The following is a 17,445-nucleotide window of genomic DNA, read 5'->3' on the forward strand; positions in this document are numbered from 1 at the left end:
TAATGATGTAATGTGCATATATTATGCCGCATAAGTTTGAGAAAAAATTAGAGCAATTTAGAAAATTAACCCAAATTAAAGTCAATTATAGACTTTTAACATTTTTTTTTTAATTTTTAGAAATTTAACTTTTGAGCTCCCTTTGAAAAGCGCTCGAAATTTTTGAGGAAAGTTCAAATACTACTAGATGATCAAAATTCTAAAAATATTAAAAAAGAGTTAAAAGTCTTTAAATGGGTTAGTTTTCAAATTTCTAAAAAAATTACACAAAAAAGATTCTCGATAAACGATATTTTCTTGGGTTAAATAAAAAAATGGTTTATAAACTTTACAGTGAATCTCAATTTGGTCTACTAACTAAAAAAATTATCAATTTAGTCCACGAATTTTTCAAGTTGTACCAAAGCAGTACAAACGTTAACTTCTGTCGAAAAATTTAATGAAAACTGGTCTTGTGCACAGCAAGTTACCACATTTAGGTACATTTTAGTCCGTTCATCACATTTTCATATGACCAATTCCGTTAATTTTCGGATGAAAGTTAACGTTTGTACTGCTCTGTTACAACTTGGAAAATTCGTGGACCAAATTGACACTTTTTATAGTTAATAGACCAAATTGAAAATCAATGTAAAGTTTGTGAACCATTTTTGTATTTAAACTTATTTCCTTAATGGAAAATGCTATTAACACTCCTCATTTGTAGCTTTTAATATTTTTAAACGGATATAAATTCGTAATGTAGACCGTGTGAAATTGTATAGGAATACTAATAACTTTAGTCGTTATATTTTCACATTATTTGTACTCTCATTATCGACAATCACCTATGAGTATGTCGTTACTTTAATTTATCTAAATGCCTTTTCTCTCACATAACATGTGTATGAATGTTCATGCACGACATCAAAAACATGTTCATGCACAAACCGGGATAAAACTTAACAAGGAACAAACCATTCTTTTGGATTCAGACTACCGTATATTTATTTACTCAAACGTTCGTTTCTTAAATTGATAAGTTTTCTACATATGAGTTTCAATAAGAATTTTTTTAGTTAAACTGTAATCAGAAAAATAGAAAAACAAAACATTGAAATACAACACTAATCAAAGAATTAAATAATTTACAATTCAAATAATTTTTTTGTTAAAAATTAATAAAAAATAAGCAGTTTGAATAATGAAACTAAATATTGTGAGATGGCCTTGTGAAATGAGAATTTATTCCATATTAGTTAAATATTTTCTTTTTCTGCTTTTCCGAATGAAGAGAAAATTAAAATATTTCCTGTATAATGACGCAGACTGCAGAGTGAGCAAGAGAGAGAAGAAAATGACGCTGGTTTTGGTTTTTGTTTATTCTGAGTGAGAGAGGAGGGTCAGGGAGGTGTGTTGTGGTGCGCTTGTGCCCTCGTGATCCGTGCACAGTCTACGTGATATCCAAAGCAGACTTTAGCTAACAAGAAGCAGACCAAAAAAAAAAAAAAAAAAAAAGCTAACAAGAAGAGCTTCAGCAACAACAACGACAATAAATACCCACTTCCCATCTCCTTCTCTCAATGACCAGAAAAAACTATTCCCCTCTCTCTCTCTCTCTCTCTCTGTTCTTGCTATTGCTAAGTTCCCATCAATCATTTACTCATAACATTTATTATACCCACATTCGTTTTCTCTCCGCTTTACCCTAAAAGAAGAACCAAGAGAGATTTCTCGTATTGGGTAAGGCCTGTTTTTGGGTGTTTCTCTCTGTTGTCGTTGTTGTTCTTTTGTTGGGACTTCTTTTGCCTCACATGCTTTGCTGCTGAATTTCTGGTATTCTTTGTTTCAGCTGCTCCCTCCACAGCTTAGGTAATCTGCTTACTGTCTGTTTCGCTCTTTTGTTTTGTGCTATATGTTTCTAGCCTTTAATATGTGACTCCCAGTCTTAGCTATCGTTTTGTCCAAAATCTATTTTTTTTTTTTTTTACTTCTGGGGCTTCCATTGGACTGAATTATGTACTTTTAGCTGGATCATATTTGTGGGTTATGCTTAGTTTGTTGAAATTTTAACTGGGTTGCCTTGTTTTAGTCTCAATGCTCTGTTGGATGCACAAATTTTGTTGTTGAGCATGTTGGTGATTTACCCACTTACCCCATTACTTAACTGCTTGAGATTTTGAAATTTATTGCTGTGTTTAGTTGTAAATTTCAAGTGCAATTGATTCCTTAGAAGCCAAATTTCTATTGGTGGGTGAGAATTGGGACTGTCAAAAAAGTACAAAGTATGTTGGGAAATTTTCTAATTTCAGATCCATCCTTACTATGAAAGCTTCAAAGAATTGACCATAACTAAATCAATCAGCTTAGGTGAAGCAAAAGTGCTTGTTACTCTGTTAGTTTTTTATGTGTGCATGTTCTTTTATCTTCTTCTCATTATATAATGGAGTGTGGTGAAGTTAAATTAATTGACCTGAGTTGTTGCATTAGTGTGAAATTGATTCGAAGACTTCCATGGGAGATTACTAATTCTATGATGATTAAAGAAAAAGATATAATAAACAAAAAGAAAAATTGCAATGGAGTGCTTACTTAAACTACCTACGGAAAAAAAGGAGTATTTTTTAAAAACCACTTATGGCTTTGAAAGTTTGACAAAGAGGTCAAGTGGCATGCTTCCTAAGAACAGCCCTAAAAAACAATTGACATGAGATGTTCGACCCACAATGGAAACTTATTTGATGTTAAGCTCGTATATTGATTTATTTAAATGGCAACCCTGCTGTACTTAATGTCCGTGGTTTGGTAAATGCCAGATGAGGCCTTATGTTCATGAATTTTCTCAGATCCACATGGTTCTTTGTATAAATGAAGTGAAATAGTGAAAAAAATTTAGACTTGGCTTTCTTTCTTTAGCAGTTTTAAGGGTATAATTTTCTTCTATGTGCCTATCTTCTATTAGTATCCTTTTATTTTTTATGGGATTGGGAACTCTAGCAGAGATTGAGTAGGTGATTTTGGAATAGCTCCTGGGATTTCGGGCCATTTTACTCTCTTTCAAACAGTAGACTTTTCAACCATTCTGCTCGTGCTGGTGCCCCCAGAAATTCTTGGGTATCTTGTCTCTTGCATTAGACACTGTCCAGCCATTCTGCGGGTAGTAGGAAGGTTCCAATAACCATTTTTAATAAAATTGCTTACTAGAGGGAGACAAGTTTCCATTAGAACATTGACCTCGTACCTGTAGCTGGTTGGGCCATTTCAAAGTCTGCAATGTTTCTTCTTCCCTTGAGCACTTTGTTCTTTATAGAGAATCTTAGGGAGCATGATACTCAACCTAACCACCAATTGTTTAGATATAATCTGTACATGTAACAAAAGTTACAAAGACTAATTGGTCTAAAGTCAGCAGAAGTTCTTGGGTTCTCCTTTGTAGGAATCAAAGTAAGAAAAGTAGCTATGTTATAACAACTCTTTTAAGTTCAATAATTTCTAAAGGCGTGAAACTAAAATCAGTCACTTACAATTTGAGTTATGATGTAAAATATTTTTATTTCTGCCTGGAAAATGAGTATCCAACCTAAATAAATTGAAGGATTCAGAATTCCAGTCAGTTACTCACAGTTTGTTTTTACCTTCTGTGTCACATCGTGGAGTAATTGAACGCAAAATTATTCACTTGATTAAGGAACATGAATGGCAGTAATATATTGTGCTGGTTTGTTTTGTGGGCCTCAGCTATATGATCTTTTTGGTTACATTTTTTTGGTAAAAAAAGTTTTTGGTTACATTTTGTTTTAGTAGAATTCTTTTTGGTTACATGATAATTGAACTTCTTTCCTTGTTTTTTCTTCAATTATTTAAAATAGTTATTAGAATGTGGATTGACAGGCAGTTACTCTGGCACAAAAGAATAATGAATTCAAAATTTTTAATAAAAATCATCTATGGCCTTTGAAAACATAAGTTTCATTCTATGCAAATATATTTAAATAGACTAATGGCGTAATTCCCATTTCTCCTCTGGTACAAAACCCCGTCTTTCAGATGATTTCAAGGCCGGTCTTTAGATTTGGGAGCCTGAGGTGAACCATAAGAATGGGGCTCTCGATCCTTCACGGACATTACTTGGGCCTAACTTAGTACATAAGAGATCTATAAAATTTGGGAGGCCTTAACATTTCGAGGCCCAAGGCGATTGCCTATGCCTACCCTCAGGACCACCCCTTGATGATTTTTTTTCCCTTTTCGAACATTCCACCCAAAAATGCAGTCAATTAAATTCTCATAATATACTTGTCTGATTGTTTTTCAGGTTTTATAAATGACATTTTCTGTGTCTCTTAACTTACTACATGTTACTATCATGCTAACATTTTTTCTTCATTCCTTTCAATCTTAGTTAGAAATAGAATCATAGGAAGAGAAACTTTTCGTCATCAACATGTACTCTCTATTACTTATAGATGCTACCAAATTTCATCACTTATTTTTGTGTGATCTAATTGTCACTATGTGCTCATCCCACAGGGTTTGTAATCTGTCCAAATATGGCTATGGATAAAATGGGGAAATTCTTGTGACCAGAATGGATCCTCAGACTTTTATTAGGTTGTCAATAAGCTCACTGGGATTGAGGTTTCCTGGAACAGCTTTGAAATCTGATAAATCTGGGATTCATGCATTCTCTTCTCCATGTTCGTGTGAAATTCGCCTTCGAGGATTCCCTGTGCAGACAGCATCAGTCCCCTTAGTATCTTCTCCTGAAGCTGCACCTGATTCTCATAGCATTGCCTCAAGTTTTTATCTTGAAGATTCAGATGTAAAAGCAATGCTGGCACCTGGCTGTTTTTACAATCCTCATGCGTGTCTGGAGATTGCTGTTTTCACAGGTAGGAAGGGGTCCCATTGTGGTGTAGGGGTCAAAAGGCAGCAAATTGGGACATTTAGGCTGGAGGTTGGTCCTGAATGGGGAGAAGGAAAGCCAGTGGTTCTTTTCAGTGGGTGGATAGGTATTGGCAGAAACAAGCAGGAGAGTGGGAAGCTAAATGTGGAGCTTCATTTGAGAGTAAGACTAGATCCTGATCCAAGATATGTTTTCCAGTTTGATGATGCGACAAAACTGAGTCCTCAGATAGTTCAGCTTCAAGGTTCCATCAAGCAGCCTATTTTCAGCTGCAAGTTCAGCCGAGACAGGTGATATGACTTATATGATCTCCTTAAATTTCATTAATTGTTTATAACTTTGGAATAGGCTACAGCCTACTCTCGTCCTCTTTGAGCAGATCCAATTGATGCATGTGAGGGTTGTATAACAGAGAGAAGAAAAAAAAAAATAAATAAACAAAGAAAAAGGACAAGTACATAACATTAATATCTTTTGTTTCGGTTTTTAGACATTCAGCGTGTTTGTCATTTTCCGTGTCCCCTGTCCACCTTGTTTTCTAGACCACTATTCTATTTGTGTTAGATAATTTTGATTGTTCCTTTCCTTTTAATTAATTTTGATTGTTCCTTTCCTTTTAATCTAATCCTTTAACATTGAAGTGGCCAAAAAAAAAAAAAAAATTTCTTTAACATTGGCCTTGTCAGGAATCAAGCAGAAGACATGGATGTACACACATTCAGACGCTCATAATATTATGTACATAATAAATTTAAGATTTAAATTTATTAAAACTGTGCAATTTGATCAAAGAATATTCAGTAAATGTTGGATACTGTATCAATATTAATAATTTTTGTTGCCAAAATTTGAATGCAGTTTTAAAGTATAAAATATTATGTATTCACTGTCTCCTGCTATGAGCGAGTTCATTTCCTATTTTAACTTTCATCACGTGTCAATCAAGTTTTTGATAGTTAAAGAATTGACAGGGTTCCCCAGGTGGATCCATTGAGCACCTACTGGTCGGGTTCTGCTGACAGTCCTGATCTTGAAACAGAGAGAAGAGAGAGAAAGGGATGGAAGGTGAAGATTCATGATCTCTCTGGCTCGGCTGTTGCAGCAGCCTTTATAACAACTCCATTTGTGCCATCAACAGGTTGTGATTGGGTTTCGAGGTCCAACCCAGGAGCTTGGATGATTGTTAGTCCTGACCCGTGCAGGCCTGAGAGCTGGCAGCCATGGGGAAAGCTTGAGGCATGGCGTGAACGTGGTAGCATCAGAGACTCCGTTTGCTGCCGATTTCATCTCCTGTCTGAATGCCAGGAGGCAGGGGAACTTCTCATGTCCGAAATCCACATCAATGCTGAAAAGGGCGGGGAGTTTTTCATAGACACTGACAGACATATGCAAGCAGCAGCAGCAGCAGCGGCAGCGAGTCCCATACCAAGCCCACAAAGCAGTGGAGACTTTGCAGCTTTGGGTCCAGTTGTTGGTGGTTTTGTCATGAGCTGCAGAGTGCAAGGGGAGGGTAAGAACAGCAAGCCATCGGTACAACTAGCCATGAGGCATGTGACGTGCGTGGAGGATGCTGCCATCTTCATGGCTCTTGCAGCTGCAGTTGATCTCAGCATCGAGGCATGTAGGCCCTTCCGCCGGAAGATCAGGAAACCATCCTGCCATTCGTAATGAAAATTTAAAAGATGAAAGGAAAGGAAAAAGAATGGAGGTGATTATTATCTATGCACTCAAAATAGATCTAGTTTTTCTTGATTGCTGTAACATCTGGCATTGTGTACAGGAAACTCTTGTTTACATCTCCCAAAGATTGTTCAACTCATTCATGGTAGCAGTAAGCCGAAATGGCATCATTATACATCATTTGGGGAGGTGTTTTTTTTGCACGGGCAGGGATGGGTAATTGGCAAGACCACACTAACCAAAGTGAATTTAAAATTTGGTGAATGTTAGATTGCTAGCAAGTTCATTAGGACTTGTTCGCCATCATTTTCTTGAAACACCAAACATCAAAATTTTAGACCCACCCTTATTAGAACATGATGAATGGCATTCACTTTTTCGTACTGTCATTTGGGGATGACTGATGAGGGATTTTCTTGAGAACTGAAAATTACTGTTCCTTTGGTAATATTCTTACTTTTATAATTTTTTTTTTTTGGCCATTGTTCTTACTTTTATAATTAGAAAAATCAGAACTAGATGATAAATCTAACTTCCTTTATAACTCTTTCCATTGGAAGAAAACCCTTAAGCACCACAATCACCACTTGATATGCATAGAAAACTCTTGCTCACTCTCCTAGTCTCCTGTAACAAGGAACAGTTCCTACTTGATATGGTTTTTATGACCAAGCTCAACAAACTAGACTAAACATAATAGCAGAAAAGAAAGGCTTAACAAGATAAACTCACAAATCCCAGTAATCACCACTTCAATCTCTATAATATTTTTGGCCAGCCTTTTATCATATACATATTGTTCTGATGGTGAATTGGTGATCACAAGCCTCCAATCCCAAACAATGTGTAAATGCTTTCTTCCTTATCCTCACCATAGTGATTGTATTTGCCAGTGCCCTACCACCACCTGCTTCTGCATCTATGACCCTTAACATCATGACCAACACCCCCCAGCTCTCCTCACCCATCAACAAGCTCACCATTTCAAAAGCCCGTTCCAACCACATCAGATCCCCACCATATACCCAAACCCAGCTGGGGTTTTCCATGTCGATGTTCAAATTGGGACTCCTCCATAAAAAACAGCCATAGCCTTCGATACTCTCGGTTCAAAACCCTGAGTGCCAGCAATGGCTTTCTTTTGGCTGAACAAATGTTTGACCCCAATTGCACAGAAGAGGCCTTTGAAGATGGTGGATCGATCGGGGTTAAACATTTGTTCCGCCATAGCAAAGCATTGCTGGCACTGTGGGATTTGGACCCAAGTGACAGAGCTGAGAGTGTCAAAGGCCATGATGATCTTTGATGGAGTCCCAATGTCAACGTCGACATAGAAGACCCCAACCGGACTTGGGTATATAGTACGTGGGGGATCGGATGTGTTTGGAACAAGGTTTTGAAATGGTGAGCTTGTTGCTGGGTGAGGAGATCGAGCCGGGGGGTGTTGGTCATGATGTTAAGGGTCATGGATGCAGAAGAAGGTGGTTGTAGGGCATTGGCAATTACAACCACTATGGTGATGACAAGGAAGAAAGCATTACACTGTTTGGGATTGGGAGCTCATGATCACCATCAGAGGAACAATGTATATGAGAAAGGCTTTCATTATAACTCAATTGAGTTGAGACTTGAGACCAGGCTGGCTAGGGGTGGTATCTATTTATACGGAAAATATGTGAACTTGATAACTTAACAGTGGTCCATCTGTAGGCTAGCACTGCTCTTAAATCTCAATATCTCATTGAATTTGAGGACACTCACATTGCTCAATCTCATAGTACGTACATTTATTGTGCATCTATGGTGGGATTAGGTGTAAGTTAACACTCACTAATCACTAGACTCACTACTACTACTCTGTCCTTATATGCCATGCACCTAATTTCATATCTTTGTTTCTTTTTATATTTGAAGCATTATCATATTTGATTAGTTTCAAAACTGCACGTCACTTAAGAATGGCTGAGATTCCTCAAAATCACTAAGAGAGACAAAAACGTATATTGAAAATTGAGAATATATACTTTAAACCAATTTTGATCTTTGATGGTTTCTTTAGAAGCACGGGGGCGGTATTGATCTAGCTCGTTTGGTCTTTGCTTTGATTTTGATTTTTGGACTAAATAGTTATTGTGATCCAAATCACTGAGAATAAAAGGCAAAAACGTGTACACACAGAATTGAGAATTCTTTGTGGTCTAACCAATTTTGATCTTGGTTGGTTATATTAAAACCATGCGGTATTATGCTTCTATTTGTGGCACTGCATTAGCTGCATGTATAGAAAAATAAGAACATAGATGATAAATCTAGCTAATTACCTTTAATAACTATATCCTTGGAAGAAAACCCTTGAGCACCACAATCCTTGGAAGAAAGTAAGTTTTTAAGTTATAAAATTCTAAACGGGTAAATCTCAAATAAGCATAAGGGCCCAACAAGGCTTACATCTACAGAGGGTCCAAACACAAAAAGAGGGTCCAATAAATATATATATAAAGGTCCACGAAAACCACATAAAGGGCCACAAGGTGAGGGTAAAAACTGAGATTGTGTTTTCGGTTCTGAAAATACCAATTCAAGGATTTATCTATACACCTCTACCAAAAAAAAAAAAAAAGGATTATCTATACACCCACTTATATTATGGACAACATACCAAAATTATTAAAACAAAATAATTGATCAATTGCAGGTTCTTTAAAAAAACCAAAAGTTATGATTTAAGTAATGCTTTGTATAATTGACCATCAAGTTTTAATTAAGCACAACTGAGTCACTGATGACCAAATTAAGGTGCAGTGCGGATGGACAATTAAGACCCATATGAACATATATGCATGATCACATCTTTCTCACTTTCACATGCAATGCAGCCAGTGCAGTGCAACAAATAGAAGCATAATACTGCATGGTTTTAATGAAACCATCCAAGATCAAAATTGGTTAGAAAGAGGCTTATATATAATTATGTAACTCAAGTCTAAAAAGAGAATAAAAAGTATGTGTTTGTTATTGACACAGTTACCAATTAAAAAAAGTATGTGTTTGTTATTGACTTATATATAATTTTTAAAATTGGACATTGGTGATGTTAGCAGTATGTCAGCACAGTGGCAAAATTCGTAAATTCCTTTTTATTTTGTATGGTTGTTAATTCACACGGTTTCTCTTACTTTCATTTTGGTCAATAGTGACTATTATGATATTTTGAAAAAGTTTATTGACTAATTTGTAAGATTAAAAATATTTATTGATTTATTGTAATTAGCCGAACTTATAATGCTAGTCTAAAACTTAAGGATAAGCTGGCTGGCTATGAACTTGTGTGATATTGTACATTAAGGGGAATACGTACTAAAAGAAATTAGTCCCTAGCTATTTTGTGATTGTGGCATGGACTGCTGGATAGAGATAATTGAGATTTTAGGACAGTGCTAGCCTACATGATGGACCACTGTTAAGTTTATCTAGTCCCCATTTTCTGTATAAATAGAGACCACACCACAAGCCTCGTCTCAACCCAAACAAAGCCTATCATATGTTAGCTGTAAGCTTGACTAGTCAGCAGCCAATCTAGTCAGCTTCTAGAAGTTAGTCTGTTACAGTTTTTGATTAGCTGGCAAGATTGGTTACGAATATGTTAGAAGTTAGTTTTCTGTAACCAAGCTATATAAGCTCTCATACTGTAACATTTGGGTGTGTGAAAAACAATGAGAATTCTCCAGTTAATTTTTTTTTCATTTTCTTGCATATTTTCTTAGCTACCAATCATGAATTTTACTTGCTCAATCATCATATACATATATATATATATATATATATCATGAGCCATTAATTCTCAAACAATGTTAAACTTTTTCTTCCTTCTCCTCCTCACCATACTGATCATTACAATTTCCAATGCCTTACCACCACCCCTTCCTTTGCATCCATAATGACCAACAACCCCCCAACTCTCTTCTTCACCCAGCAACAAGCTAGCAAATGATGTCCAATGCCCACTCCATCCATATCAGATCCCCCACCATATACCCTAGATCCTGCTAGTGTGTTCTATATATTCTGAAGTCGAAATTGGGACTCTTCCATCAAAGACTGCCATTGCCTTCGATACTCTCACCACTGTCACTTAGGTTCAAATCCCACAGTGCCAACAATGATCATGTGGTGGGTGAAAAAATGTACGTTCGACCCGAAATGATCCACCACATCCGAAGCTCTGGCTGAGAACGACCCAATTTGCACCCCTCCGGTGCTAGTACGACTTGGGCTACTCCAAGGGGTTCTTAGAGTTAGACACCCTCAGTGGCCTATTCTCTGAGATCCCATTGCCAGTGGCGTTTGGTTGTGGAGTTAATAATCAAATTAGACAAGCAACTGACTGAATGAGTACACTGGGGGATATATACTGCATGCAATGTGTTCATATATAAGATTCAATTACAAAATACATCCATGAACAAAAAAAGATTTAAAATTGTACACTAACTATTGAAACTTACAAAATAGCACGTCTATCAGGATTTTCAGAAAAAAGCGCATTAAGTCCCACATTGAACAATGCTGCGGAGTTTTTTATTGACGTGGAAAAAGTTTCCAGCCCTTTCATCGGCACATGGCACCCAAACGAACTGGCTCAATTAAAAAATACACCCACAAACTACAGGTAATATTTCATATTAGTCCACAAACAAAAAGCAAATTTCAAAATTGTACACTAACTTGTCACAAAGCCAGTCCAAATAAAGAACCTGTCACCAACGAAAATAAACCACTACTTGAATTGAGAAAATGTAATAAAACTCTGTCAAATAATACTCAAATGCATCATTTGAATATGCAAAATATAAACTCATATCCAATATAAAAGCACATGGATTTCACAATTGATTACCCTACCTAGTTCCAAGGTGGTTTTCAACTGTGAATTTGTTGTTATACTAGAACTATTTTATTGTCTTTTATGTGCATTTTGGCACATTAGTTATAACGTTTTATTTTGGGTGACATTTGATATGGTTTTCAATTGTGAATTCCATGTGTTTTTATACTAGAATATGAGTTTATTTTTTGGCTTATTTAAATAGTGCATTTAGAACTTTATTCCATCTGCTCAATTCAAGTATTGGTTTATTTTCATGGTGACAAGTTTTTTTGTTTTTTGTTTGTTTGTGGACCAATATAAAATATATATCCCTAATAGTTTGTGGGTGCATTTTGTAATTGAGGTGGTGTTAGGGGTGGGTGCCACGTGAAGATGAAAGGGCGGCAAACATTTTCCATGTTTACAAAAAAGCCCCATCTTGCTTGAAACATTTTTTTTGTTCGTTGACTAATCTGATCGAAATGCCCCATAAAGTTTGTGGATGCATTTTGTAATTAATTAAGCCTATATAGGCTATAACATGAAATTATAAGGTTCACAACTCACAAGCAACTGACTAAACCTATATTATTAAACATGCACTATTATTAGTGGTTTTGTCTCTACCATTCGAATGAGTATAGATATGTCATGAGATATTCGAATGGTACAGACAAAACCATATTCTTTTGTACAAGTTATTCAAAGTTTTATCATAAGGATTTTTAAATTGATTGGAGGTAAAATGATTAAGTCTTGCACTCTTAAATATTGACCCCAAAATGATATGAACTCATTCTCAAGCATAAAAAATATATTTATGGTTGCACCATGGATCAACTTATGTAGCAATTGCAAAATATGCCGGCCTACAATTCAAATTTTGAAAGATTTGAAGGAAAATTAATGTTACCTTGCAATTTTAATATATAGAAATAGAGAAAATTACAAATTTGGTCCACTTATGTTATACCTAGTTCAATTTTGGTCCACGATATTTTTTAAGTTCAATTTTGGTCAACTTATTTTATATCTAGTTTAATTTTGGTCTAAGATCTTTTTTAAGTTATGATTTTAAATCATTTTGGTTGTGTTTTCTTCAATTATAATTGAAGTATTAGTTATATTTCATTATTTCTTAGGCATAGGAACTAATTTGGAGTATTATAATAAAAAAGAATTGAAGTTTGGTGAAGTTTAAAAAATCTGAAAATTTTCTAGGAAAAATAGGTAGTTTAAGGTACTCTACTTTGGGGCCAATTATCTTGAGTTTTAGAATTTCGATTTGAATGATATTTATATGGTTGTAAAGAGGAGATGCATAGCTTTAAAACAAGTATACGTTTGCTGAATTTGGTTGAGATTTGAATATGGACTTTTATTAAACAAGTGGAATAATTAGTGGACAAAAACATGACCAAAATTGAACTAGGTATAAAATAAGTGGATCAAATCTGTAATTATCTCTATAAAAATATCATAACCCTATTGTTTAGTTCGCATATCAAAAGAAAAATGATATATGCTCATACTTGCAATAGTAGAAAGTGATTATTAATTTGTCATAAAATGATTGAATATTTGTTTATAATTTTGAAAGATAGTTTTTGTTTTTTGTAAGAGCTAATTAATAAAGTTTATCAAAAATATTTGGCCAAAAAAAAGTTTATCAAAAATATTGTTAAAGTGATGGAAGGAAAACCAAGTTAAAAAGTAACTCAAGTGTTAACTCCAGAATGATTGGAACCCATTTTTGATGAAAAAATAAACACTTTATGATATGGCTACAAAATCAAATGGACGGGGATCGGAGAGGAGCAAAGAGGGAAATGAAAATGATGACGACGGGGAGACCAACGAAGAGGACGATGATGATGACGGGAAAGTAGCAAAAAGGAGGATGACTAGTTACACAATGAGGCACAATGATGGGGAGACCAGCAAAGAGTACAACAACGACGATGTGTCCTTTTGAGATATATTCTTGTTCTTCCATTTTTTTTCATCCTACGTCAAAGGTATATTCTCATTCTTTTTCTTAAGCATCATCATTGATTTTTTTTTTTCTTAACATACATTCTTTTCTCTCTTTTTATTTTTTTATTTTTTTATTTTTTTTTCATTTTTTAACCTAAGTCAAAGATATATCATTTCCTCAATCCTTTTAAACTTGATCGAGTTAGAGGTATCTTATTCTTCTTATTATTTCTTCCATATCTTTTTTTTTCACCTGAGTTAGAGGTATATATATATATATATATATATATATATATATATATATATATATATTATTCTCTTTTTAGACTTGAGTTACATATGTATTTTGCAAGTCCTTGAAATTTAGTGCAACTTTCTTTCGGGTTTAGACCAACCTCCAGCTGTTCTTCCCTGGGTTAACTTACGAGTGTTATGCCTTGCGAATAACATGCTACAATGACCATTACCAATGCCCCCACCATACTGCATCGAATTATATCAAGTTTCAATCAACAAACTAACTGGAGACATTTCTCCATTGATTTGTAATTTGAGCTCTCTCAAGATCCTAGATTTGTCGAATAATAGGTTGAGTGGCATTCTTCCGCAGTGTCTGGGAAACTTAATTTAGTGATGATCTGCAAGTTTTAAATCTCGGAAACAACTCTTTCCACGACATTCTTCCTCAAACATACACCAAAAATAAGCAATCTGACATGAGGATGATTGATGTTAGTGAAAACAAATTTCCAGGGCAGTTACTGAGGTCATTTGCGAATTGTGCGATGCTCGAGTCTCTTATTCTATCAAAATCAATTAAGGGATCAATGTTTTCCCCCTTTGGTTGGGGACCCGGCCGGCCTGCCAAAGCTAAAACTTTGGGCAATGCACTGTAATGGGTTCTATGGTGGTATTGGAAACTCAAAAAGAAAACTTGAGTTTCCTAATTTGCACATTATACAACAATTTTACAGGTGAGTTTCCATAAGAACACATCTTTTCCGGAAATTCCATGCATGGCATCACTCTAAACCAGTCCACATATATGGAGGCCAACTCAAATTTTGGTTTCAATAGCAGTTCACCAGTTTTGTACATTTATGGCTTCTCAGTGATGATAACAAATAAATGTGTGGATATATGCTTCTCAAAGATCCAAGAAGACTTTGCAGCCATTGATATCTCAAGCAACAGATTTGAAGGGAAGATTCCTGAATTCATTGGGAACCTAAAGGGGCTTCACTCGCTCAACATCTCGAAGAACATTCTTACTGGCTGCATCCCAGCAACATTGTGGAACTTAACACAACTCGAATCATTGGATCTTCACAAAACAAGCTCTTAGTAGAGATCCCGAAACAACTTACACAACTTACATTTCTTTCAAAATTCAATGTCTCTCATAAGAAAAACTGAAAATTAACGTGAGACAATGAGAACTCAACTCGAATGAAACGTAATCAATATTCATAATAATAAATTAATTACCAATTATATGATATACGAAATCAACTTAAAATGGAATGTACTTATTAAGAAAATCATAATGTAAAGATTTCTTAATGTAAAGAATTAATTGACACATGTTGCCTGCAACACACACATCCCAAAATCAAACCAGCAGCACTATCAATTCTATGCTTTAAAACAGCGCTGAATTATCAAAATGTAGAGCAACAGGTCACTTGCCTCTAACTTTGCAAGGTCTCCTTAAAAATCAATCAAAGAAAAATTATGTATTGTTTACAAAATTTATTTTAAAAAAAAAACCCAGATTTGAAACAAGAAAAGAAAATGCAGAGCAACCCAAATTTGATCCAGTGGTGGGTCTTGCCCTTCTAAGCGACGACGGCGGCGTACCTTTGAGGCGTGTTATTGATGAGTATGGGGAGGAGGGGTGGCTGGGGGCAGGTGCAAGGGGTCTGGGCTTTGATTTTGGTGGTTAAGGGTGGATGAAGATGATGATGATGAGAGTAGTAGAAGAAAGAAAAAAACAACTGGGGATTTGATTGAGGGATCTGTGATCTGTATAATGATGGAGATGTTTTTCTGGTTGTGCAGGGGAGGCGGTGGGGATTCTGGGCTTTTGTTTTTTTTTTTTTTAAATTCAATTATTTTTTAATATTTTATATCATTTTCAAAGTTTTATTAATATTTTATTATTTTTGATTTACGTGGCTATTTTTTAATATTTAATGGTGGGGTCCGCGTCTGCCATGTCAGTACCACGTAGGCATTTAACGGTCTTCCTAACGGTCAGACTAACGGAGGTATCCAATTGACAAAAAACATAAGTTGATGTACCTTAATGAAAGTTTTTAAACCAGAGGTACCCAACTGATAATTGGTGTATAGTTGAAGTATATATATGTAATTAACCCTTTTTTTAAACCTAAGTTGGTCGACATACATTCTTTTCTCTCTCTCTTTTTTTTTTTTTTTTTTTTTTTTTTTAACCTAAGTCAAAGATACATCATTTCCTCAATCCTTGTAAACTTGAGTTAGAGGTATCTTATTCTTCTTATTATTTCTCCTATTTCTTTTTTTTCACCTGAGTTAGAGGTAATATATATATATATATATATATATATATATATATATTATTCTCTTTTTAGACTTGAGTTACATATGTATTTTGCAGGTCCTAGAAATTTCGTGCAACTTTCTTTCGGGTTTAGACCAACCTCCAGCTGTTCTTCGATCCCTGGGTTAACTTACGAGTGTTATGCCTTGCGAATAACATGCTACAATGACCATTACCAATGCCCCCACCATACTGCATCGAATTATATCAAGTTTCAATCAACAAACTAACTGGAGACATTTCTCCATTGATTTGTAATTTGAGCTCTCTCAAGATCCTAGATTTGTCGAATAATAGGTTGAGTGGCATTCTTCCGCAGTGTCTGGGAAACTTAATTTAGTGATGATCTGCAAGTTTTCAATCTCGGAAAAAAACTCTTTCCACTACATTCTTCCTCAAACATACACCAAAAATAAGCAATCTGACATGAGGATGATTGATGTTAGTGATAACAAATTTCAAGGGCAGTTACTGAGGTCATTTGCGAATTGTGCGATGCTCGAGTCTCTTATTCTATCAAAATCAATTAAGGGATCAATGTTTTCCCCCTTTGGTTGGGACCCTGCCAAAGCTAAAACTTTGGGCAATGCACTGTAATGGGTTCTATGGTGGTATTGGAAACTCAAAAAGAAAAATTGAGTTTCATAATTTGCACATTTTGGATTTGTCTTACAACAATTTTACAGGTGAGTTTCCATCAGAACACATCTTTTCCATAAATTCCATGCATGGCATCACTCTAAACCAGTCCACATATATGGAGGCAAACTCAAATTTTGGTTTCAATAGCAGTTCACCAGTTTTGTACATTTATGACTTCTCAGTGATGATAACAAATAAATGTGTGGATATATGCTTCTCAAAGATCTAAGAAGACTTTGCAGCCATTGATATCTCAAGCAACAGATTTGAAGGGAAGATTCCTGAATTCATTGGGAACCTAAAGGGGCTTCACTCGCTCAACATCTCGAAGAACATTCTTACTAGCTGCATCCCAGCAACATTGTGGAACTTAACACAACTCGAATCATTGGATCTTTAACAAAACAAGCTCTTAGGAGAGATCCCGAAACAACTGACACAACTTACTTTCCTTTCAAAATTCAATGTCTCTCATAAGAACAACTGAAAACGTGAGACAATGAGAACTCAACTCGAATGAAACGTAATCAATATTCATAATAATAAATTAATTATCAATTATTTGATATACAGAATCAACTTAAGATAGAATGTACTTATTAAGAAAATCATAATTAAAGATTTCTTAATGTAAGGAATTAATTGACACATCATTAAAACTAGTTATTTGTCAACTAAAGGGCAAAATAGGCATTCAAAATAAAAAATACAGCAAAAATAAAAATCCAACGTGTAAGGTAAAATAGGGCCTAATTTAACAACAAAAAAACGGTGAGTTTAATCCAAAGTCAACCATCGTATTTTGGTTTG

At 35.1% G+C, this 17,445-nt stretch overlaps 1 protein-coding gene and 2 pseudogenes across 2 annotated transcripts; all 3 read left to right on the forward strand.

The window, feature by feature from the left end:
- Positions 1 to 1,486: 1,486 nt before the first annotated feature.
- On the forward strand, positions 1,487 to 6,745 carry ASG1 (nuclear factor 1 A-type protein (DUF1005)). 2 transcript variants are annotated; one of them, XM_086238453.1, is made up of 3 exons: positions 1,487 to 1,851; positions 4,510 to 5,175; positions 5,857 to 6,745. In XM_086238453.1, exons 2-3 carry the CDS (start codon positions 4,568 to 4,570, stop codon positions 6,551 to 6,553), a joined length of 1,305 nt encoding a protein of 434 aa, XP_086094579.1. In that variant the 5' UTR covers positions 1,487 to 1,851; positions 4,510 to 4,567; the 3' UTR covers positions 6,554 to 6,745. The 2 variants fall into 2 exon arrangements, with proteins under 2 accessions (XP_086094579.1, XP_086094580.1); XM_086238454.1 differs by having other exon boundaries at positions 1,487 to 1,722.
- A 7,133-nt stretch (positions 6,746 to 13,878) lies between these two features.
- Positions 13,879 to 14,825, forward strand: LOC147291145 (receptor-like protein 12; annotated as a pseudogene).
- A 1,346-nt stretch (positions 14,826 to 16,171) lies between these two features.
- LOC147291146 (receptor-like protein 12) lies at positions 16,172 to 17,122 on the forward strand (annotated as a pseudogene).
- The last annotated feature ends 323 nt before the right edge of the window (positions 17,123 to 17,445 follow it).

The sequence above is a fragment of the Dryas octopetala genome, chromosome 3, assembly GCF_963921425.1.
Source record: "Dryas octopetala chromosome 3, drDryOcto1.1, whole genome shotgun sequence".
Classification (NCBI taxonomy): domain Eukaryota; kingdom Viridiplantae; phylum Streptophyta; class Magnoliopsida; order Rosales; family Rosaceae; genus Dryas; species Dryas octopetala.